At 45.4% G+C, this 25,957-nt stretch overlaps 1 protein-coding gene across 1 annotated transcript; it reads right to left on the bottom strand.

The window, feature by feature from the left end:
• Window positions 1–54: 54 nt before the first annotated feature.
• On the bottom strand, window positions 55–25,191 carry Prcc (proline rich mitotic checkpoint control factor). Its single transcript, XM_048453996.3, has 7 exons — window positions 24,455–25,191; window positions 10,915–10,962; window positions 7,952–8,518; window positions 5,495–5,590; window positions 3,438–3,581; window positions 1,570–1,635; window positions 55–467 (listed from the first exon to the last, which is right to left on the bottom strand). The coding sequence occupies exons 1-7, from the start codon at window positions 24,914–24,916 to the stop codon at window positions 381–383; spliced, it is 1,470 nt and encodes a 489-aa protein (XP_048309953.1). The 5' UTR covers window positions 24,917–25,191; the 3' UTR covers window positions 55–380.
• Between the last annotated feature and the right edge of the window lie 766 nt (window positions 25,192–25,957).

The following is a 25,957-nucleotide window of genomic DNA, read 5'->3' as shown; positions in this document are numbered from 1 at the left end:
CTCGGGCCTGTGCGCAAGCTCAACACGGAGACCCAGCCACAGCACAGGCGCATCTGTCACACTCAATGTTTTATTTTAACAGACATCCCTGGTTTTAAAAAAAAAAAAAAATTGTGGGACAGTTCAACATCTCATCACACTGACAGGGAGCAAAACTCCCACCCGAGAATTCTGGGCCTTTGGGGAAACACTTGAGTCTCTCCAGCCCAGCACAGAAAGGAGCTGGACTTCTAACTTGTTAAGAAAAATCTCTCCCAGAGGTGAGGGCTGGGTCCTCAAGGTGGAGGTCCTGGACTTAGAGCAGCTGGGGTCTTGGAGGTGAAGCTGGGGGCTGGGCCAACAGGGCCGACAGGAGATTCTGAGCCATCAGTTCCTGAGCCCTAGAATCCGTATTTGGCTTGGGTCTGCCGGCGACTGAGCTTGTTCTCTGACCATGTGTTCTTGAGCTCCAGCTCCCGCTCCTTAGCCTGGGAACACAGAAGGGGGAGAGGGATCACTGTGAGCAGCCTGACTTCCTGACAGAATGACGAGGATCACACACACTGTACCACTGTACAGCCTAGACCCAGGATCACACACACTGTACCACTGTACAGCCGAGACCCAGGATCACACACACTGTACCACTGTACAGCCTAGACCCAGGATCACACACACTGTACCACTGTACAGCCTAGACCCAGGATCACACACACTGTACCACTGTACAGCCTAGACCCAGGATCACACACACTGTACCACTGTACAGCCGAGACCCAGGATCACACACACTGTACCACTGTACAGCCGAGACCCAGGATCACACACACTGTACCACTGTACAGCCGAGACCCAGGATCACACACACTGTACCACTGTACAGCCTAGACCCAGTCTTTTATTTATTTAAAATAAAACAGGTAAAGTTGTTATTGGAAAAGCCTGCTGGGAGGTTGGGGGGCTGACAAGATGGCTCAGTGGGTAGAGATGCCTGCCACCAACCCTGATGACTGAATTCAATCCCTGGGACCTGCATGGTAGACAAAGAAAACAAGTAAAATTTGTCTTAACCTCCTATGACATGTGTGGCACACACGTAAGTACATACACATGTTCTCTCTCTCTCTCTCTCTCTCTCACACACACACACACACACACACAAAATAAGTGTATTAAACAATTTTAATAGTGGGGATGAAGCTCGGTTGGTAGAGTTCCTGCAGGAAGCACTGAGCTCTATCTTTACAAATCAGACAAAGGTACATGCCTGTAAATCTTGGCACTCAGGAGGTAGACCCAAGAGAATCAAAAGTTCAAAGCCATCCTGGGCGATAGCCTGGGATGCTTGAAACTGTCTCAGAAAAGTCAAAAGAATCCTATAATAAACCATGTCACTTTCCTCGTACATAACAAGGGTTCTCAAATCTCCTGTACCAGAGGCAGAGGGAATGACACTAAGAACACAGCCTCCCCCTAGTGGCCACAAGGAGAACAAGAAAGACTGTCTACCAAAAGGGAGCCTGGCCCTGGCTCTACTACTCATCCCCAGGTTTAAACAGATCCTGTAAGTGGAGCCCTGAGCATCCTCACCTGATGAATCAGATATGTGATCTGGTGTTTCCTCCGCTGCTGGCCAGTTGGCTGTTCACCTTTCTTCTACAAGGGAAAACAAGAACAAAAAAACAAAAAACATAGTCTCATGTGCCTGGGTAGTGTAAGACTGAAGAGCTGAGCCGCTAAACATAGAGCCCAAATCTTTGGGGAGAAAAGTCAACGTGGAGTTGCTTCTATGCTTATATAAGCAAAACAGACATTCTATTAGTGCCATCATGAAAACCAAATCTAAAATGAGAATACTTGCTAGAAACAGCCTGTTAATTCCCCAACTGAATGGCTGAACTCTGAGGTCAAGACTTGGGTTACTCTGTCTCTCTGACAGCCCAACTGTACCTCGAGCTCCAGCTCTAGCTCTGCCTGTGGACACTGGCCTGCAGTAAGTCAGGACAGCTTTCATGCCATGGGTATGTGATCTGCCAACCTCCTCAAGACCTCTGTACTATCCCTCCATCCATCTGCCCCTTAAACCCTCATCATTTCTGTCCCCTTCTCTCCAGTCTGGCTAAGCCCTCCCTTCAGTTGAAACGCTGTCTTGTCCTAGGATATGTCAACCACTTCCCTGAGATGACAAAGTTCACAGTCTCACTCTCCCTCCATCCATCTTCCAGCCTCCACCAGTAACTACAGCTCACTCCAAACCACACTTTGATGCAAACGATTTACTGTCAAAATCTATACTGGTCTGAGCTTTCACTGTGTGGTTTTTCTGTCTTCTGCCAGAGCTGTCTCAAGCTAGATGCTTCCTCGCCAGCCCCACCCAACTCTCAAAAACTCCTCCCCAGAGTCTCCTCAGCACTTATGTAATCAATTTGCACTGTAATCATTTACACTCAAGTGTCCTTAAATCTCTTCCCAACTATGCTGTCAACTTCTTGGGGATAAGGACTGTATCTTCTCTTTCAAAAAGCAAGCTCAACAAAATGAGATGGGACAAAAACCAGGAATTAGAAAAAGACCAGATTCTAATTGCTTGTTACTACTGAATGTCATTACATGTTACAATTAAAGATGATATACATAAAAGACTCAGTCCATTCCACAGTGAACACTCACACCAGCAGCTACTTGTGTGATGCTGCCTCTCAAGCCCAAGTTAGCAGAGCCCTTTCTCCTAAGTGGTTTTTCCAGTAAACAGTGATAGATCTCGGCTGCTCTAACCACAATTCTTCGCTCTACCCTGTATGACCGCCAACAGTTAAAACAAATGATGGGGCCTGGATGGCCATCTGTGACCAGAGAACAGAGAAAAATCTAATGGGGGGGGGGTAAAATTCTTGACCTTGGTGTTGCTGGCACGGAGCTCATATTCAGCCACCCCCACCCATGGCCAGCTCGTAAGTGTTCACACTTGCTGTGCTCAGCTGCTAAGTGAAGACACAGTCACCATTCTGACTGAAGAAAATGAGCGCAAGGAAAGCCGTGGTGTGGGAAACAGGAAGAAGAGCATTCAGAGAGAGCAGTCAGCTACAGTAACTATGAGGACATTGGCAAAGAGATGAGCAATATGCCTGGGAGCCAAGGCCTAGAACCTCTGGAGATCTGCTGCTCCCACTCCCCAAAGATAGGCTGAGCCAGCTGCCAGATTAACAGATGGAAACTGGTGGGGATACAGGCAAGCAACTGTAGATTCCGACCAGTGGGAAGAATCACACACTGTCCCAGCAGCTGAATTCTATAAAGTTCTGGAAGGCAGCTGTTCCCATGAAATGTGGTGTATACTCCACTACCTGGGGCAACGATATCTGCTAAGGCTGTGTCAAGTAACAATAGGTCAGACAGACCTATAGAAGACCACCTTATGACCTTCCACGTAGGCCACCCAAATAGTCTTTCACACTTACTTTGCTGAAGGACTTCATGGTTTTCTCTTCTGTCAATGACTTGGTCATCCACTGCTGTGCCCCACTGAGTTGGTCATCACCTTTGATCTCCACAAAGTTGATTTCTTCCCTCCCTCGGTTCCTCTTGCCCTGCAGCCGCTTAAACTGCAATTAATTAATTAATTGAATGAACGAATAAATAAATAAATGAACAAACAAATAAGTGAGTAAGGACTCAATCAATCAATTAATTAATTAATTAAAAGCAGAACTGCAGGATCTGGAATGTGGGTAAGGAGAGCAGGAGACACTGCTAAGGATTCAGAGCAGCAGTTCTCAGCTTTGGAGTCATGTATCACATAGCCTGCATATCAGATATTTACATCACAAGTCATAACAGTAGCAAAATACACTTACGAAGTAGCAACAAAATAATTTTATGCTGAAGATCACTACAACATGAGGAACTGTATTATATTAAAGAGTCGCAGCGTTAGGAGGGTTGAGAACCAAGAACCACTGCTCCAGAGCAGCGCTGGGACTGCCAGACACTGTGCCCATGGCTTCTCTTCGTGAAATACTCCCTTTTCCACCCCACCATCTACCAAACTTCCATGATGCCAGGTGACATGGGCTGCTTCTCAAGAGGTCTCTTGGAGTCAGAGTCATGGTGGCCAAGAGTATTTGTGGAGATCCAGAAATAAAAACTAGATAGCAACACTGCCTGAAAGGTCTATCAGAGCCTTCTTCCTTTTTGTTTCTGGACACAACCATGATGGCTTCAAACTCAAATTATCATGCCTCAGTCTACCAAAGGATAGGACTACATTTTTTAAACTAAGAATTGAGGGTAGGCCAGGCTGTGGTGGCGCACACCTTTAACCCCAGCACTTGGAAGGCAGAGGCAGGTGGATCTCTGTGAGAGTTTGAGCCCAGCCTGGGCTACAGAGCAAGTTCTTTTCTTTTTTCCTTTCTTTCTTTCCTTCTTTCTTTTTTTTAAAGATTTATTTATTTATTTTATGTATGAGTGCTCTATCTGCATGTACAACTTTATGCCAGTAGAGGACATCAGATTCTACTATAGATGGTTGTGAGCCGCCATGTGGTTGCTGGGAATTGAACTCAGGACCTCTGGAAGAGCAGTCAGTGCTCTTAACCACTGAGCCATCTCTCCAGTTCCAGAACTAGATCTAGAACAGTCAAGGCTACACAAAGAAACCCTGTCTTAAAACAAACAAAAATTAATTAATTAATAACAATAAACTCCCTACAATCCCAGCAGTCAGAAACTGAGAACAAGAAGCCTGCAAATTCAAAACCAGCGTGGCTACATAGTAACACCGTCTCAAAAAACAAATGAAACTAAATAACAAAAGTTTCCTTTAGCTTCAGTTTTGAAATCTGGTGTCAAAAATGGTCATTTGTAGGGCTGGAGAGACGTCTCTGTTAAGAGTGAGATCTGCTCTTGCAGAAGATCTGAATTTAGTTCCCAACACCCACATCAGCTCACAACTGCCTTCACTTTAGCTCCTGAGGGCACTGACTCCTCTGGTCTCTGTAGCTACCTGCACTTATGTGCATATATCTTGATGTTGATACACAAACATATACGTAACTAAAGATAAAATAAATCTTAAGTGTAATGTGGGCTCAGTAGTCCACTGTTGTCTAGCAGACACAAGGTCTTAGGTTTGATCCCCAGCACAGAAAATAAAAAGTCATTTTGGCTGTGTCTCCCATAGGCTCAGGTATTTGAACATGGTCCCTAGCTGGTGGAGCTCATTGGGGAGATAGTCCAGTCTCACTGGAACAATGGGTAAACTCTAAGAGTTTACAGCCTTGCCCCCACTTCCAATAGCTTTCTCTGTTCTCTGTTTCCTGTGTGTGAATGGAGATCTGAATTCTGAACTTCCTGCCTATCCCTATGCCATGTCTGCTGCTTGATTCCATGCCCTCCACCAGGACGGTTTCCCACCCCTTTGGAACTATAAGCCCAAAAAATCCTTCTCTAGGTTGCTTTTGGCCATGGTATTTTCTCACAGCAACAGAGAAGTAACTAATACATTTTGTTAACTCACTGCTTCATCATCAATGAAGGAGGCATCTGGGGCAATTTCTTGGGGAGGGACCAGAGCCGGGTCCGGTGCAGGATAGTAGCCACCACTGTAATAATCCTATAACCAAAACAGAAAACGCAGAACTGAAGGCATAACGGAGACAAAATAAAGCAAACTGTATGGAAAAAGCAGAAGGGATTCCCACACCAAAGCCCCTTAGATGAACCAGCAGAGACCCAAGGACCTACCCTCTGGCTCACCAACAGTCCCAGAAGCTCCCTCATCTGCACCATCCAGGCAGAGGGACATTTTGGGGCGGGGGGGGGGGGGGTTTAAAGAGACAAAGAATGCACATTCTCTCCTGCTGTGCCCTGATCCCTTAGCTACTTCTCAAGATAACTTACACCTCATCTCTCCAGCACCCTTGGCCAGGCCTTCCAGCACTATCAGATCAGGAGCTGCACCACCTCAGGGCATTCTATCCCCTCCCACCCACTGGACAGTTTCACCGACTGCCTATATGGTGTGATCCTACAGTCAGAAGAGGTACAAACATGCACCATGAGCTACTTGTTGCTGTGCATGGTGGCATACGCCTTTAATCACAATACTCAGGAGGCAAAGGTAGGCAGATCTCTTGTGAGTTAAAGACCACTCTGATCTATGTAGTAAATCCCAGGACAGCCAGAACTACATAGTGAGACCCTGTCCGAAAAATAAATAAAAATAAGATACTACAAAAATTTTATAAGAGACGAGTACTTTATGAATGTGGTGGTTCCCCTCAGACATGAATGCAGAGCCCAGAGGAAGACCAGGTGGAGACAAAGGCAAGCTGGTCCCTGTGCCTAGCAACAGCTTGTTTCTGAGATAGTCATAATACCATGTAGCCCTAACTCCCCCGCCTCCTCTTCAGTGCACCAATACACTCGAGTTCTCTGTACTGTCCTATGCCTAGAAGGCTCCTAAGAACATGCATCTTATAATGAGCTAAGTGGAAAACATGATTCATATTTATCACACAAAAAGTAGAACACAAAAACCCAAAGCAAGCGAAGAAAAATATATAGCTCAAATATATATAACAAACAACACATATATATAACAAATATATAACAAATAACTAACAAAGAAACAAACAAAAAACCCAGAGCAAAGCTGGGTGTGGTAGTGTACAGCACCGGAGAGGTTGAGGCAGGAGAATCTGAACTCCGATTTGATAGGACAGGAGAGGAAGGGAGAAGAGAATGAAGAAAAAAGGGAAAGGAAAATATCCACTGTGAAAATTTTTATTTTTTCCTATCAATGGTAGCTAGTCCCACAAGGGCCCATAGGCCCTGAATCTCCCCTTCTCTTCTCTTCTCGATGATTAGCTAATCATGTCAGAGTGTGAAGCTGAGCGTCTACCAATGAGATAAGATATAAGTCACCACCTAAGTTAAGGATAAAAAACCAGAGGCCATCTTGGCATTGTATCTGACTAGCTAGGAGAGCTACAGGGTGCCTGTTCTGCCTTGACCAGTTACTTTCCCTCTGCTCCTAGGCTCCTTTATGTGACAGTAATTGCTACTCAGAAACTGACACCCAACTTTCCTCTTCCTCAATACCCACATTCAAAGACGTATCTCTTAGTTCTAAGATTAGAGACCATTCCTCTCCTACTTTCTTAAATCTCCCACCATCTCCCACCATAAGCTTCTGTTTTTAAAATGTTATGATTTAAGTTAAGTATATTCTGCTGAACCATGCGTTAAAGGTTTATTCACCAGCCTGTGGTACTACGAGGAAGCGGTGGGACCTTTAAGAAGTGGAGCTTACTGGAAGCCCGGTGGTGGTGGCACACATCCCAGCACTCGGGAGGCAGAGGCAGGCGGATCTCTGTGAGTTAAGGCCAGTCTGGTCTACAGAGCTAGTTCCAGGACAGGCTCTAAAACTACAGCAAAATCCTGCTCGAAAAACCAAAAAACAAACAAACAAAGAAAAAAAGAAAGAAAGAAAGAAAAGAGAGAGAGCTTATTGGAAGAAAGGACATCAGCAGTGTGACATTGTAGGAAACACTGGGATCCTGGCCCCTTCTCTCTAGCTGCCTGCATAAGCTGAGAGCTTCCTCTGCTGCAGTCTCATGAGACACTGCACAAAAGTAATGGAGCAGATATATGCCCACATGCCCAAAAGCAATAGAGCAAAGAAACCTTGGACTGAGACCCCGAGCCAAAATACTCTTCTCTAACACATACCTAAGGATTTCTATCACAGTGACAGAAAGCTATCATGCAGATATGATATGACATGAGTATGACATGAGTCACCTTATCAGACTCCCAAATACTTGGACAATTTAAATTCCATAAGGTTCAAAATAAAAGTGGTGTATTTTAAGACCTAGTAGTATAAGAAAACCAAGCTAAGTGACACACAGGTCATTTCACTGGTTCAAATTCTCCTTCAGCACCATCTGCCTTCTGTGTCCTCACCCACCTGATAATAAGCACCAGCGGCATTGGCATCGCCATACGTGGAAAACTGATTGTAGCTATAGTCATCCCCAGGCTTCGGCATCCAGGGGGCCACACTTGACCCCGCTGCCATCTTAAATTCAAGGGGAGCATTGGCTGCATCGTCCTGGAAAGCTGGCTCTGGTTCTGTGCCTGGAGGCAGCTCTTCAGGGACAGTGGGGACAGGGTAAGGGTAAGGCTCAACTCCAGGTGGTTCAGCCTTGTCAGGGAGGGAGAAAAAGTTCTCAGGAGCAACTTCCTCATCACTGTCGTCATCCTCCTGTGTGATCTGCTTCGTCACCTGCAGGGCAGCACTCTTGGCAGCAGCCTTGATGGCAGAAGGTGATGGAGTGGTCGTTGTGGTGCCCAAAACAGGAGCCAGTGAGGCAGGCTTGGTCTTAGAAGCCAGTCTAGAGGGCTTAGCATCCGAGGAGACATCTGAGGGTTTCCGGGAGAAGGCATGGGGCAGGAGCAACCTGTTAGTCTCTTTCACAGTCAGGTTTTTAGGTTGGGGAAGCAAGGCAGACAAACCAGTCCCCTCGCCGGATCCCTAGTGAGCCCAGGTTTGGAATAAGAGGGAAGAAAGACAAGTGAGACTTTATATTATGTACTAGCAACAATGACAAACAGGATCATATAGTTCTGTGCTTCTCCTGAAAGCCTCAAAGCCCCTTGAGGCTTTGTTACCTCCATGCACTCAGTCCCCCCCCCCCACCTCAAGGACTTACTATAGTTGTTCTTTCCACAATGAGAGGCGATATCCTGTCTCAGCTCTGTCCAGCCTAGTTCCACAATTAACTGCTAGAGATCCTACCCCAATTTTACATCTTCAGCAAACACTGTGCCCTCGGTCTCACATTATCCCTTCTCCTTAAAAACCTAAGTCTCAGGGCCAGAGAAATGACGCAGGGGATCAAGGGCACTAGTTCATCTTCCAGGCAACCAGGACTTAGTTCCAGCACCTATACTGCAGCTCACAGTTCCCCAGTTCCAGGGACTCTTATACCCTCTTCTGACCTTGGCAGGCACCAAGCACATGTGTGGTACAAATGTATATACATGCAGACAAACACTCATACACATAAAACAAATATAAATCTTAAAAAAAAACCTGAAACTCAACTTCTCCCTCCTTTGAACAGATTCTGCTCAAGAGACATCTGGACCTATTGCTAAAAGCTCCCTCTGCCAACCCACGCAAGGAAAGCCCTCTGCATGTGGTACCTCAACTGGCTAATGCCAGAGTCAAGCACTTAGTTTATCGCTTTGTGCACTAATTGGCCCCACCCAACCATAGAATTGCTAGGACTCTACTTTCTGTACACTGAAGCTGGTCCGCCCTAGGAGTAGGGAGGTATCAATAGGAAAAGGAGAGTGGAATAAGGTCACTGTATCACTGTCCTGGAGCACCAGGACATCTTCTCAGTCACGAACTGCCCAGAAAGAGCTAAACAGGACTTCTGAGGCAAGCAGGCCAGGCAGGAGAGGTGTTCTTCCTGGCTCTCTAAGTTTACACCATCAGAGGGAGGCGCTGGGGGTGGCAGAAAGTACTGCTTAGGCCATCTTAGAAGAGTTCAACTTCTCAGCACCATCTGGGATCACAGCTACATCCCTCCGCAGGGCCAGGTTCCCACTCTGCTTTCACGGGTCATCTCTTAGTGCTCATCTTTCTCCACCACCTGAAAGACAGCTCTTTACTTGTGGAGTGCCTTTCAAGTAAGAAAGCCTGGAGACAAGCGGATCACTGGCCTCATTTGATCTAATCACACTGGCTTCTTTGGTGGCTCTTCCCTCAGCACTCACTATCAACACACACACACTACCCTCACAGCAAGTCCTTTTGTCTTCCACGTGACCCTGTCCTAAGACCTGCCAAAACTAGAAGTGACACCTTAACAAAGTGAAGAAAAAGGACAGCTTCAACACTGCATATGTGAATTCCAAGACAACCACTCTTCCCCCAATATATAAGAACAACATGAAATCCAACAGTGTACACACACCGAGTGTAAAGGCGACTGGAAGACACTCAGAGCAGAGTAAAGGTGCTGAGATGAGCGGTAATGAACAAACAGCAGGGAGGTCACGCAGCTGAGACTTCTGGTTTTGACTGCAGAGAAGCAGTCAAGTACAACTGCTACTTAGACTCTCCAGGGCCAGACTTGAACTCTGGAGTCAGCACATCAGATATAGTTGTAAGCCCAGCTCCATCCACATTAGCTGTCAACTTTGGGCAAATTCCTCAGTTTCTTCACTTAACTAGAATAATCATAACTTAGAATTTAGGCCCTATGGTTGAAAAAGGAATTAGCTAGACACAGGTAAAGCATTTAGAATGGTACCTGGTACAAAGTAAGTGCTGTCTGAGTATCCATCTCCAGGTTAGAAACACAACACAGATGTTCCCTATTATCATCTCATCACCCTACTTACACCCTCTCTAAACAATCCTTCTACCCGAAACATAATGGACTGAATTAAGTTACAGTTCCTGTTCCTACCATTACCTGTCCTTCCAGAAAAGTCAACTCCATTGCTAATGCCAGGAAGAAATGAGAAAAAGATTGGTGCATCTAACTCAAAGCTACATTGGAAACCAAAGTCAGACTAAAACAGTCCTCAAATACCTGCAAACATGCTAGCCCTCAAATGAAAACCTTTGGGCAATTAAGTCCTATCTTTCTGAAAACAATAAAGAAAGAGAAGGGGGCTGGAGAGGTGGCTCAGTGGTTAAGAGCATTGCCTGCTCTTCCAAAGGTCCTGAGTTCAATTCCCAGCAACCACATGGTAGCTCACAACCATCCGTAATGAGGTCTGGCGCCCTCTTCTGGCCTGCAGGCATATACAGAGACAGAAAGAATATTGTATACATAATAAATAAATAAATATTAAAAAAAAAAAAAAGAAAAAGAAAGAGAAGGAAGAGCTATGGTACACCAAGCTTACCTGCAGGACAATTTTCTTCTTTGCAGGTTCATCTTCCTCAGAATCTGACTAAGAGAAAAAGAACCAGAATAAAGCATAACTGTTTTAGAACAGTAGAAGAAACACACTCCACAAACATCCATAGAAGACTGGACAGAGCCCATTATGTGTGTGCCCACCTCTGCAGAGCTGTAGCCCCTATAGCCCTAGCCAAGCAACAGTGCTCTCCCTGGGTACTACACAGCTACAGAGGATGAATATATCTTGATTGCCTTGGTTTCTACTCTGTTAAACTGAGACTATTTCCTCCATTTGGTCCTGGGTACAAAGAAATGCTATGACTGTTCTTATAAATGCATCCACTAGAAGACGAAGAGGAGTTGGCCCACAGTCTCAGCCAACCTCAGCCTCCCTTTTAAAACTATTTACATAGACTACATGACCATCACAGCTGGGGAGCTCCAGTGGGATTGAACGGTGTGTTAACTACCTCTCTATTAGGTATTAACAGTCAAAATCATTGGAGAAATTCATTCCCTCTCCAAGTATGATCTATTGCCTGCCAGACACCATCATTCCTGGCTGGGAAGACAGGCAAATGATGGCTGGGAGATCCTGGCTGAGAAAGGAGGCCACTAATGTGAACTTTGGATTCAACAGAACTGGGTCACACTGAAAAGACCCGCCTGAGCTTTTTGCCAAGTGTGGCGCACACCTTCAATCTCAGTTCTCATAAGGCAGAGGTAAGTTCTTGGCTGGCCTGATTGACATAACAAGTTTCAGTCCAGCCAGAGCTACATAGTAAGACCTGGTCTCAAAACAAAACAAAAACAAAACCTTTGCTGGGCAGTGGGGGCGCACACCTTTAATCCTAGTACGCAGGAGGCAGAGGCAGGTGTATCGCTGTGAGATCCAGGCCAGCATGGTCTACAAGAGCTAGTTCCAGAGCAGCCTCTCTACACAGAGAAACCTATCTCAAAAAAAAAAAAAAAAACAAAAACAAAAAACAAACAACAAAATGAAAGCCAGATACAATAGTACACATCTGTACTATTGCTGCATTCCTACAGCAAGAATGGAGACAAAATAATTGGTCTGAAGCTTCCAGGATGGAGTACACTGTGCAGCAGCAAAACAAAAGACACTTCCTCAACAGAACAGAGAACTCTGACGTGCACACACTGACACATACATACACATACCAATAAATGAACATGTTTAATTATTTATTATTAATTCGGGACACACATGCCACAGTCACTGTGCAGAGGTGAACACAACTCTCAAGAGCTGGCTCCAGGCTCCAGGGATGGAAGCAAGCACTTTGCCTGCTGATCCGTCTCATCAGGTCCAGAATACAGTTTAAACTACGGGCAGTGAGATGGCTCAGTCAGGAAAGGTGCTTGTTAAACAAATCCAACAATCTAAGCTTGATCCCCAAAACTTATGTAAAGATGGAGAGAACAGTATCACAAGGTTGTGAAGTTGTCCTCTGACCTCCACATACTTATCGTGTGATACCAAGGAGCCTTCTGCACTGTGACCCCATGTCACTCCTGTCTGCAGTGACATCATACCAACTTGTTCACTAGCACTTTCTGTGTAAATAAGACATTTTTCCACGTGTTTCTGTCTTTATTCTGACAATGGCTATATCTTACACTGAACCACCACCTGGCAATCAAAGAAGCACTGATTTGATTGCTAACTGCTATTATAACATTAAAAATAACAACAACAAAAAATACTTAAAAGGGAGTCTGTCTTAGACCTAAATGTGAAAAATAAAAGGTAGCAAAGAAGAGATCCACCACTGACCAAGTGCCTATTCCCAGTGACTTTTTGGTTTTTGTTTTATTTTGTTTTTTTGTTTTTCAAGTCAGGGTTTCTCTGTGTTAGCCCTGGCTGTTCTGGAATTCACTCTGTAGACCAGGTTGGCCTCAGACTCATTGAGATCTGCTTACTCTGCTTCCCGAGTGCTGGGATTAAAGGTGTTTGCCACCATCCCGTGGTGATTACTTGATGCCCTTAAATTCCCTAAGTAGTCAAGGATGGCCCTGAATTTCTGATCCTCCTGCTTCCACATCCATAGTGCTGGGATTACAGCTCTGTGGTGCTAGGAATCAAACCCAGGCCTCTATTTGCAGCCTCAGAAGTACTCTATCAACTGAGCCAAAGCCCTTCCAGTAGCATCTCAAGATAGCTTTATAATTCCGATTTTATAAGTAAGGAAAGCAAGGCTCAGAGAAGTCACACTGTGGCGAGGACAGTACAGAACCTGAACCAGTTTTGGCTTTTATGTTTGGAAAGTAACACCATACTGACAGTGTGCAAGTCTGAGAACCACACTAAAGTGCCATTGGATCTCAGAGGGAACAGCACAAATCAGAACACAGGTTTTCTGTCAGCCTGTGGCTACTCATTCTCCCAAGGCGAGCGGGAATACTACTCTCCCTGTCACAGTGGTGCTGAGACTGCATGGGCTACTGTCGATAGAAATGCACACAAACCAAGGTTCCTAGCAGAACTCTGGGGTTGTCATTCTCGGACTCTCCATAATGACACACTCAACCAAGAAAAAGATGTGAACACCACCATCTGGGTATGTTCAACCTTTTCTTTCTTCAATCCCCATTCCAGCCTACCCATCCACTCCCATCCCTCCCACCCTCACCCCGACTTCTTCTGACCCTGGAGAGCCTAGGAACCCCCCAGCACATAACCCTGTGGGCTAGCATGGAGTCATGGGCACATCTAAACTAAAGCACCTGCTGTAACAGGTCTACTGGCAGCACTAGGGCAACAGAAGACCATGCCTTTTGTTTGTGGGGTTTTTAACTGTTGTTTTTTGGAGATAACATTTCACTCTGCAGCCCTAACTGGCATTGAACTCTCTGTAATCCTCATGATTCAGCTTTCCAAGTGCTGGGATTACAGGTACAGCATCAGGCCTTGTAAAAGCACACCCTCGTTTCTTAGATCCTGTGAGACACAGTGTCCACTGTGATGGTGGAGGCAAACTGTCCTAAGGCTAACAGAAGTGAAGGCCAGATCAGCAGTAAGAAAAAAATTCAATTTCTCCTTAAATGTCACATACTGTTCTCACTATACTGACAACCTGAAGTTTGCTTGTTTTTATTTATTTTTAAATAAATATATGTTTAAATACAGCATCTATGTAGTTCTGGCTGGCCTCAAACTTAGTGCGCTGAGTCACTGAGTTATCTCTCCAGCCCCATGACTGACCATATCTTTTTTTGTTGTTGTTGTTTTGATTTTTTGTTTTGTTTGGTTTGGTTTTTTGCTTTCGATTTTTCAGGACAGGATTTCTGTGTAACAGTGCTGGGCTGTCCTGGAACTCACTTTGTAGACCGGACTGGCCTCGAACTCAAAGATCCAACTGCCTCTGCCTCCCAAGAGCTGGGATTAAAGGTGTGCCCCACCACCCGGTGACTGGCCGTCTCTAATAAGCCATTTTACTCCTGGATCTATGATTGCTCACTACTCATAAACATCCTTCTCCGACCTTCTACTGAGAGTCCTTTCATAAGTTATCCCGAGGGGAGGGGTGCTGCTCTTCCAGAGGTCCTGATTCAATTCAATAGCAACCATCTATAATGAGACCTGGTGCCCTCTTCTGGTGTGCAGACATACATGTAGACAGAACACTGGACATAATAATAATAAAAAAAATCTTAAAAAAAAAAGAATGTTATATTGTGACACAGATCACTACGACAGACTCCCAGAAACACAACATCCAGGAAGCTAAACTATATCAAGGGGCTGGGAGACGCCTCAGCCAGTGAGAGCACTGTGAAAGGAGAGAGACAGGCAGACCCTGGAAGCTTGCAAACCAATCAGCCTAGCAAAAATGCTGTTAGGTTTAGTGAGAGACTCTGTTTCAAGTAAGATGGAATGCTGGTGAGATGGCTTACCAGGTAGGAGCAACCGAATGCAGGCACACACATAGGTACTGAACCCCTAAACCACTACAAAGTCAGTGTTTTATATTTGAGGGGCAGGTAACGATAAGTGATTGTTTGCCTCTAACAATTAACAAACAAGGCTCAGAGACAACATAGTCACAAAAGACCACAGTACCAGTAGATGATGAAACAATATACACACCTGCACCTCCTGTCCCTGTCACAAACCTCACCAACCTGACCCCAAAAGTAGCAGCAAACATGGGACTCTGTGGTATACCATGGAAAGAAGCTCAGTTGCCACTCAAAGCACTTCTGGGCATGAGGGCACCGGACCCCAGACTAACAGGAAGTGTCCCAACAACCAAAGAAAGAAGGTAACATTCAGTGCTGCTGGTGCTGCAGCTCAGAAGTAATGTGTTTGCTCAGTGCACATGAGGCCCTAGTTTGAATGGATACAGGATAGTGAGTATGGAGTTGGGCTTCTTAAACATTTTTCACTTGTGACCTCTTTTGCTGGAGAAAATTTTATGTGGTCCGAGTATATAAATATATAAAAAGCACATACATAAAATGCTTTCTGATAATAACCATGAAGAAATTTATCTTAAAACAATTGTTTGGTTCAGGCATGATATACACCTTTAATATCAACCTCTGGCAGCGGAGGCAGGCAGATCTCTGTGACTTCAAGGCCATCCTGGTCTACAGAGCAATTTCCAAGCCAGCCAGGGGTACACAGTGAGACGCCGTCTATCTAAAAGAAAACTTTTTCTTACATTTAATTTCACTTTTTCTTTCTTCTGGGGTCTTTTTTTGGTTTGGTTTTGTTTTTATTGGGGGTGGGGAGTTCAAGTCGGGATTTCTCTGTGTAGCCCCGACTGTCCTGGAACTTGTTGTGCAGACCAGGCTGGCCTGGAACTCACTGAGATCCATCTGCTTCTGTCTCCCGAGTGCTGGGATTAAAGGAGTGCACCACCACCAACTGGCTAATTTTTTGTTTGTTTTGTTTTTTGAGATAGGGTTTCTCTATGTATCTTTGGCTGTCCTGGAACTCACTTTGTAGACCAGGCTGGCCTCGAACTCTGCCTCCTAAATGCTGGGATTAAAGACATGCACCACCACACCCAGCATGCAACTGGCTAATTTTACTATTTTTTAAAGATATACAAATCTGCATGCTAATGAGACTAATGAAATGTGGATTTTGTATGCTTTTGTTTTTTAAGATAGGGTCTCATTATGTATCCCTTCCTGGCATGGAACCCTCTATGTAGACTGTCTGCCTGCCTCTACCTCCCAAAAAGTGTACCTGGGTTTTTGGTTTTGTTTTGTTTTAAGATTTATTTATTTATTTATTATGTATACAATGTTCTGCCTGTATATGTGCCTGCATGACAGAAGAGGGCACCAGATCTCATTACAGATAGTTGTGAGCCACCATGTGGTTGCTGGGAATTGAACTCAAGACCTCTGGAAGAGCAGTCTGCTGTAGGAAGGCTTGTAGCTTGTGGTTACCCGCCTACCGGGGCATGGCCTCTTAGACAATATACGCGGATGCAGAATCTGCATCCACCTGCCCCCTTTTTTTCTTCCTCCTTTTCACCGGCTGCTCGTTCAGATTGTTGGATTGCGGGATTCGATCACTGTCCACTGTTCAAGCAGAGAATTCTGATTTGTGAGCTTACCCCTAAATAAATATCCATTTCTCATTTCTGAGCTAGTGTGGGATTTCTTTCAAGCATCCGTTCATCACTAGGTCCCCTCATCAGTCAGTGCTCTTACTCTCTGATCCATCTCTCCAGCCTGCATTTTGTTTACTTTTAGCATTTTTATCTGTTGCTGTTGTTTATTTTTATGTTTTGCTTTTTATGTACTTTTATTTTATTATTATTTTTTAAAGACAGTGTCTTATCATATGTCATATGGCCCTGGCTAGCCTGGACCTCACTATGTAGATCAGCTAGACTCAAACTCATAGACACCTACCTGCATCTGCTGAGATTAAAGGTATGCACCACCACACCCATACAATACATATTAGTGCATATCTAATAGAATGTAGAGCATCTCAGACTTTTTCAGGGTTGACCCATACTTTGATATTATAGTCACCAGTACTAGGGCCAGGGATGCAGCTCCATTAGTGGAGCACCTACTACCAAGTACTAGGATCTAAATTTAATTCTCAGCACTGAATTTTTGTTTGTTTGTTTTGTTTTCTGTTTTTTGAGACAGGGTTTCTCTGTAGCTTTGGAGTCTGTCCTGGAACTAGCTCTTGTAGACCAGGCTGGCTTCGAACTCACAAAGATCCACCTGACTCTGCCTCCCGAGTGCTGCGATTAGAGGCGTGTACCACCACAGCCCAGCAGTCAGCAATGAATTTTAAGACCTGGCACGGTGGTACATGCAGGTCAGTACTCTTAGCACTCATGAGGTAGAGGCAAGAGAACCAGAAGTTCAAGGTCATCCTAGGCTACACAATGAGTCTGAAGCCATCCAGGGGCTACATAAGACCCTATTTCATGAATATAGCTTCACATATTATGTAATATAAAGTGGAAGAAGTATGTTTGGAGCTATTTTAGAATTTTTTGAGAGCTAGAAAAATGGCTCAGCAGTTAAGAGCATTAGTTACTCTTCCAGAGGGCCCAGGTTGGATTCCCAGCACCCACATGGTGGCTCACAAACCTCCCCTGGCCCTCACTGGCACTATATTCATGTGGTGCACAGACATACATGCAGGCAAAACACCCACACCCACAAAATAGAATGGGGAGGAAAAAAAACTAACTTAGCTTAAAATTTTGTTCTAATCCCAAGCCAAAATACATTTAATGATTTTTCTCCTCTCTGGTTTGAGACAGAATCTCATGTCATCCAGGCTGGCTTTAAGTTCAGCATCTAGCCAAGGGTGAGTTTGAACTCTCCCAACCCTCCTCCTCCTTCTCCTCCTCCCAAACACTGGGGTTACAGGCTTTAAACTCAGCATCTAGCCAAGGGTGAGCTTGAATTCCTGCCAACCCTCCTTCACCTCCACAACACTGGGGTTACAGGTGTGCAGCAACACACCTGGCTTGCATATAGTGATTTTGTTGTTCTTTTCCAAGGCAGGATTTCTCTGTGTAGGCCTGGCTGTCCTGGAACTCACTCTGTAGTCCAGGCTGGCCTTGAACTGAGATATCCACCTGCTCTACCTCCTGAGTGCCGGGATTAAAGCGTACCACCACCCAGCTTCATATAGCAAAAAAAAGTATTACATTTATTTATTTGTATTTTTGTGTGTGTGCACACATGCGCTTGTCAAGTTTGATGTCAAGTGCTGGGCCATCATGCTGGACCTCGCTCGTTTAATGACTTTTTTTAATGAAATTCAAATGAGTAACTCAAACTAACTTTTTCTTTTTCTTTTTTTTTTACATTTTTATTTTAGGGGGTATGAGTAGAAGTCAGAGGACAACTTGTGGAAATCAGGGTTCTTCTTCCACCATGCAGGTTCCAGGGATAGAAATCAGGCCAGCTTAACACGTAACCCTGCTCCCCATCTCTGCACAAAATATCAAGACATAATTAATTTGATGCTTGTGTGCTGAGGAATGAAGAAAAATATCAAAAGCTTTGTTTTCCATAAGTGAACCATATGTTTCTACAGGAGCAGAAAACTTCATATAAATAGTAAAAAATACTACAATTTAGATCAAGTTCTCACCATACAAGCATGAGGACCTGAATTTAATATCTACAACTTAGATTTTTAAAAAGGAAGAAATAGGCTGGAGAGATGGCTCAGTGGTTAAGGACACTGGTTGCTCTTCCAGAGGTCCTAAGTTCAATTCCCAGCACCCACACAGTGGCTCACAACCATCTATAGTGGAGTCTGACGCCCTTTACTGGCATAAAAGTATACATACATAGAGCACTCATACATAAATAAATGAATCTGGAGGTGGTGGCACATGTCTTTAAACCCACCATGATCAGTTCCAGGACACATAGTCTACACAGAGAAATCCTATCTTGAATAACAAAACAGAAGAGCTCACAGTTTCAGGAAGTTCCTTCTCCATCCCCATGGCTATATAAACATTGCAGACAGCACAGATTGCTCTGGGCAGTCAGCTTTGTGAGCCATCAACGATGGACTTTCAGTGACACAACTGCTTCTGAGTTCTGGTACTTATAACCCCCAATAGCCTCAATGACTTATCAAGCTGGACTTTGGTAGTATATTTCGGTATATTTGGGGTAAGGAGACATTTGTTTATATCGCCCCAGAAATAGTATCACACAACTGGAGGCCAACCTGGACTACACAGTGTAGAACTCACTGTTCTAGGCCGGCCTGGTCTACTGAGTAAGACCAGGACAGGGAGTGTGGTATTATTATATTTCTTTTTAGCCTGACAAGAACCTAAACCTCAGTGGCCACTACTGTCCTCCCTAGCTGCCAAGAGTGACAATATACACAGCCCTAGACTGCTGAGCAAGAACGGAAACAGACATGTTCCATTAGGCAGGTCCAGTGGGATCTGCTCATCTATCAGTGCCTCATTCCCCAGGCAGCATTCTTCTTATCTTTTCAGGCTCTGGTTCTGAGAGACTCTCCAAAAAGCAATCACTAGCTATCAGGGCCAGGAGCCAAGTAGGAAATCAAAGTTAAGAACAGACACCCCACCTTGCTAGACTCCAAATGAATTATACTATTATCCCATTAGCTAGATTCATCAACTTCTTTAACTCTTTGGTCTCTTATTTGCCCTTTCATTAGGATTTTGTTTTCTCCATTTTACTTCTTGTTTGTCTTCCTTTTTGATTTCTGTCTACCCATGGGCCTTCTCCTTACCTTTTCAATAAATACCAAGACAGAGCAAAGTACATCAAGGTTCAAATATAACATCTGTCACCACTTCAAAACTATGTGGTGTTCTCTAAACCTGTTTCCTTCTAGGTAAACCGAAGTTAGGAGCCTAGCACAAAGTGGGTGGAGCAGAGAGTGTGCACATCAGTAACCATACCCAGCACCCAGGAGGTGAAGGCAGGAGGAGAGAAGTTGAAGATCATCCTCTGCTACATAGGGAGCTGCTTACAGCCTAGGCTAGACAGGCTGGCTAGAAACTACCGAGCTGCACCTGCTTCTACAGCCTGTGTGCTGAAAATTAAAGATGTGTGCCATGCTCCACAAGGAACCAACCCTAAAATGTCTATTTGTGCCAGAAAATATTAAATGAGAAGAAATAAGACTTGTTATCTAGTCAGGCGGTGGTGGTGCCCGCCTTTAATCCCAGCACTTGGGAGGCAGAGGCAGGTGGATCTCTGTGAGTTCGAGGCCAGCCTGGTCTACAAGAGCTAGTTCCAGGACAAGCTCTAAAGCTGCAGAAAAACCCTGTCTGGGGAGGAGGGGGATGAATAAAAGGAAACAAGATTTAAAAAGAAAGAAAGAAAGACAGACAGACAGACAGACTGACTGACTTGTTATCCTAAGTTTGTCTTTTTCAGTATCTTCATCCCCTGGGCCTAGGAAATCAACCAATGACATTTCATTAGAACAAGAAAAGCAAGAAAGGGGGAAAAACAACCATCCACTCCATGGATCATTTCCCACTTAAGCCAACAGCTGAGAGAAGCTGAGCTTGTGGGCACATACCTGTAATCCTAGCACTAGGGAAATTGAGGCAAAAGGATCTTGAATTCAAGGATAACTGGGAATTGGGCCACGCACAGAGTAAAACCCCTCTCTCTCTCTCTCTCTCTCTCTCTCTCACACACACACACACACACGGGGGGGGGGGCGGGGGAGAAAGGAGGGATGACAACCAAAGAGAAGAAAAGACGAGTGAGGTTGGTACTGGACTGTCCCTCTGCATGCCACTCCTCTCCCCTTGCTCCCCATGATGACAGACAATTGGGTTAGCCTGGAAACTAGAATGAGGGCTAGACTACAGTTTATTCTGAGCTGCTCTATAAAAAGAAGGAAATAAAAAACAAGATGTAGGTAGCTTTCCCCTGCAGCAAAGGTAAGAAGCACCAAATTCTAAGAAAATTCTTTCTTTAAGGCAGTGAGCTTATCCCTGTGTGGGGTTTTTTAAAGAAAATGGCTCCCATCGGCTCATAGAGAGTGGCAACACTAGGAGATGTGGCCTGGCTAGAGCAGGTGTGGCTTTATTGGAGGAAGTGTATTACTGGGGGTGGGCTTTGAGGACTCAGAAGCTCAAACCAGGGCTAGTGAGTCTCACTCTTTTCCTGATGCCTGCTGATCTAGATGCAGAACTCTGTTACCTCTCCAGCACCGTGTCTGCCTGCATGCCACCATGCTTCCTGCCATAATGATAATGAACTAAACCTCTGAACTAAAAGCCAGCCTTGGTCATGGTGTCTCGCCATAGCAATAGAAACCCTAAGACAGCCTGCAAACATGCACTGAGAGCCCTCGATGTGCACAGCATGGGGTTCAGAATCAGAGCTCTAGGAACCAGACACAGAGGTGGGGAGATGGCTCAACAGTTGACAGCATTAGCTTCTCTTCCAGAGGATCGGGGTTCAATTTCTAGCACCCACACAGAACTAACAACTAGTTCTGGGGATTCCATGTCCTCTTCTATTCTCTATGGACACTGCATGCATGTGGGTATACAGACCACAATCAGGCAAAACACCCACTCACATAAAACACAAGACCAGGTAGGTAGCTGAGTCTGGTGTATATTGCATGATTTTAATCCCAACACTCAGAAGCCAGAGGCAGACAGATCTTTGAGTCTGAGTCCGGTCTGGTCTACAGAGTTCTGGGAGAATGCAGGACTAGAGAGAGAAAACCTGTCTAGAAAGAGCAAAAAAAAAAGAAGAAGAAGAAGAAGAAGAAGAAGAAGAAGAAGAAGAAGAAGAAGAAGAAGAAGAAGAAGAAGAAGAAAGAATTCATTTGAGGTCATTCATTCAGAAAATAAACTTAGAGAGTGTTCCCTCTCATCAAGGAAATTTCTTTTCACAACAGATGAAGAGAGACCACTACAGAAAACCACAACCAATCTAAATGCAGAGCTGTGAAGTCCAGTCCCAATGGATACATCTACAAAACAGCTCCTACATCTAAGGCTCAGAAGATATGGCAGAAGAGGGGCAGCTATGCTATTGTGTTTCCTAGCAACCTCAGAACCTATGCCCATTAACCAACATGGCTGCCTGAACGTGAGCTGAGCAGGAGCAGCAGGTCTCACGCTACACAAACAACAGCAGGCAATTAGGAACACCAAGGGGAAAAAGGAAAGTCTTACTCTCCAGTACCAAATGGTCAAACCCTAAAACATGTACAAAGTAACATACAGTTTGAGCAGTTCATATGTATGAATATTCACAAACATATATGTATGTAACAACAATTAATGAAAAAAGAGGCCATGAATTTGAAAGAGAACCAATATGAGTATATATGGAAGGGCTTAGAGGAAGAAGGGAAAGGAAAATAACATAGAGATGGCTCAGAGGTTAAGAGCACTAGCTGCTCTTCCAGAGGTCCTGAGATCAATTCCCAGCAACAATCTTCTGTAATGAGAGCTGGTGCCCTCTTCTGGCCTGCAAATATATATGCAGAAAGAATACTATGCATAATAAATAAATAAATCTTTAAAAGAAAAAATTAGAAAAAAAAAGAAGTAACCTTTGCTCTGCCTTCAAGGAGTCTGCATGCTAGAGGGGGGGAAAGCTAAGTATATACAGTATGCATGTGGTGGTTCAGCTACAGAGCAATGGTTAAGCACCAGGCAATGGCGATGCACATCTTTGATCCCAGGACTCAGAAGACAGAGGCAGGTGGATCTCTGAGTTTAAGGCCACACTTGTTCTATGTAGCAAATTCCAGGCCAGTTTAGTGGGACCCTGACTCAGAGAAAAAAAAAAGAAAAAAAAAAAAAAACAGGGAGGGGCATGTGACAGGTAACTGCAGTGTGACTAGGTAGGCTAGAAATGCTAACTGAGGACATGCTTGTTAACTTTGAAGCCAAGACCTGACAGAGAATGGTGAGAGCACTGGACATGTGCTGGGAGAAACTGAAAGAACCGCAAGTGCAAAACATAGAGATGGATGGGGCAGTGGTGGAGCAAGCCTTTAATCCCAGCACTGGGGAGGCAGAGGCAGGCGGATCTCTGTGAGTTCAAGGCCAGCCTGGTCCACAGCGAGTTCCAGGACAGGCTCCAAAGCTACAGAGAAACCCTGTCTCGAAAGTCCAAGAAGGAAAAAAAAAAGGAAGCTAAAGAGAAGCAGTTAGCAAAGGGAGCTCAGGATGGACCAATTCATTGATCAAAAGGTATAAAGCAAAGGACTCTCACACTTTCCTCCCTAGTTTACTGCCTTCCTTACCAAAGGAAGTCTTCTTTCCAAGGGGCCATGTCTTTTTCTGCTCAAACATCAGAAAAAGACATAAAGTCAAGCATGGTGGCACATGTCTTTAATCCTAGCACTCAAGAGGCAGAGACGAGGATCTCTGTCTAAATAAATACATAAATGCAAAACAATATAAGTTTGACTGTCACCTATTCTAGAAAGTATACCTTATGTCCACAAATTCATCTAGCCTTGACAATATGTCAATGGTGAAACAGATTCACACAGATCCAGTTTCAATGTCCAATAAGATTTTGGACACTGGCTTCCAGCTCATATATGTAAATAGTATGTTAAGGCTGGGGATGTAGTTCAGTTGAAGAGTGCTTGCCTAACGCGCTCACAGCCTAGGCACGGGAATAAACTGCATAAGCAGCTGGGCTGGTGCACGTGTGGCTGCAGCAGCAGCCCTGGGGAGCTGGGAGAACCTAACCTCAGCTATGCAGGAGTCTGAAGCCAGTCTGGGTTTCCCAGTCCTGGTTGTGTAGACTGGAATCCTAGCTACAGGAGAGACTGAAGCAGAATAATCCAAAATTCAAGGTCATTATAGACAATCTAGGAAGACCATTTCTCAAAATAAAGATTGGAAATAGGGCTGGGGCTGTAGCTCAGTGAGACTGCGGGAGGAGAGGGGCTTATCGTCAATTTCCTAAACCAAGGATTGTGTGGCATACTTTTAATCCAACGGAGCAAGAAAATCACAAACTGGTGCCCAGTCTGGCCTGGGTTACACAGTGATCCAAGGAAAGCGTGGGCTACACAGTGAAACCGCCTCAAAATAAATAAATATTCCATTTCTTCTCTAACTCCCCTCAAAAACAAGCCACCATCAAGCCTGATTATTTTAAGGATGGGGCAAAGGAAAAGGCTGGTCCTGGATGTTCAACATGGGCACTGAAGTCCTATCAGCTGTCACTACAGGTGCCCACGTTTTACCCTGACCTCAATATGGGAAGAGGAGAGACCAACCTGAGATGAAGACGCTAAAGGGGAAAGTGTCCCTATGCACGTACCTTAGCCTGTCAGTGCCAAGGACATTTAACCCTTTCTGCAAGCTAGCCCCAGATTCCAAAATGCCCCATAGCCAATACCCTAACTTCCCAAAGTTGACAAGTTCATCTGAACTAACCGCCTTCTAAGAGGATTCTAGAGGCCTTGAGTCAACGGATGAGTTTACAGAGCTCCATTATGGCCACAAGTCCCTCCCAACCCCTAAACTCAAACCCAATGGGGCTTGCGGTGCCCCCTTAATACTCACATCGCCCTTCTGCAGCTCCGGCGCCGCGATCCTCACCGGCTCGGTTCTCTTCTTTGGCTTGGGAAGCCCCAAGGGGTGTCCGACACTGCCCACAGCTGGGGGCAGACTGAGACCAGGGCCTTGGGGCGATGGCAGCCCCAGCCCCTCCCCAACTCCCGCAGCTTCAGCTGGGCTCACTCCTGCAGGTGGCGGGAAGCCACCCAGGCCGAAGGGCAAAGGTGGAGGAGGCTGCAGCCTGGGGTCTCCGGTGGGAGGGGGCAGCAACAGCGGCGGGGGAAAGGCTGAGGCCAGCATCTGGGGGGGCGGGGGCAGCAAGGCCGGACCCTTGGGTGCGGGGAGAGAAGCGAACAGGCCTCCTAAAGTGGGCCCCGGCATAGGAGCCGCCACGTCCTCTTCCTCCGGCTCCGGCTCTGGTTCATCCGGCTCACTCTCATCGCTGCTGGCATAAGCAACCAGAGACATGGCGCCTCCCGCCTTTGGGATGCCCTTGCCCGCAGACTAGGCCTACTTGAGACCCGGGATGTCCCGGCGGCCTAGTAGGCCCCACCACTGGGCAAGGCGGAGAACCAAAAAGCGCCCCCAGCTCCGTGTTCTAGAGCTATCCTAGGCAGGAACCCATGGCCAGGGTTGAGTTCCACCGAGTAAGAATTCCCGCTTCACTTAAGCTCCTAGCGCCAGGAAACTACACACAGCTAATGGCCGCCGAGTCACTCCGCCTACTACTCGCCTCACAAACATAAGAACTACAATTCCCAGAGAACAGTTGTACAACAACCCATTCTCCGCCTCAAGTAACTCCGTGCAAAGCATGGTGGGAGCTGGAGTCTAAAGGTGGAGTAAATGGTGCGCAGAAAGACTGAGCGGAAACCGTCCTTTGACGCAGGGATTCCTGGGATTCGTAGTTTGTTTTGTTGTTGTTATTGTTGTTACCTTGCAAGTCTTATGTTACTACAAGTCCCATGAATCAGCGCGGTAGTCACAGAAACACTTAGAGCATTTCGGTACTTGAAGTTAGTTCCTCAGAGCGCCTAAGGTTTATGGGAGCTGTGGTACCCTTAGAAACTGCAAGTGTTGTCGGGAAAGTGATGGCTTCTGGGAAAAGTGGACTAGTAACTAGCTTAAAGGGAAAGTTACCAGTAAATAAACGGTGATGCTTCCAAGTCGACCTGGTAGTTAGAACAAAGCACTCCGAGAAAAGCCAAAGACCAAGGGACAAGTATGAAATTAAGCTGCAAAACCAAAAGAAAACGAGGCCGCAGGCAGCTGAGAACTGAAGTAAATGTGACATAAAAGGAAGGAGGCGATCTCCTTTGCTATGAATAGAACACATCCAGGAGCACACCACCCATGAAGTCTGGAGCTTGGGCTCCTTCCGCAGCAACCAGCGAGACAGAGAGAAGGCCAAGGCGCGGGAAGCTATACTAAGGTACCCAGGACTGATCACTTCACAGTTCTGAGGAATCTCCTGTGCCACCCCCTAACCTAACAACTCTGCATATGTGG

Source organism: Myodes glareolus, chromosome 17, assembly GCF_982192425.1.
Source record: "Myodes glareolus chromosome 17, mMyoGla1.1, whole genome shotgun sequence".
NCBI classification, from domain to species: Eukaryota; Metazoa; Chordata; class Mammalia; order Rodentia; family Cricetidae; genus Myodes; species Myodes glareolus.
This window is presented reverse-complemented; position numbering and strand designations above follow the sequence as displayed.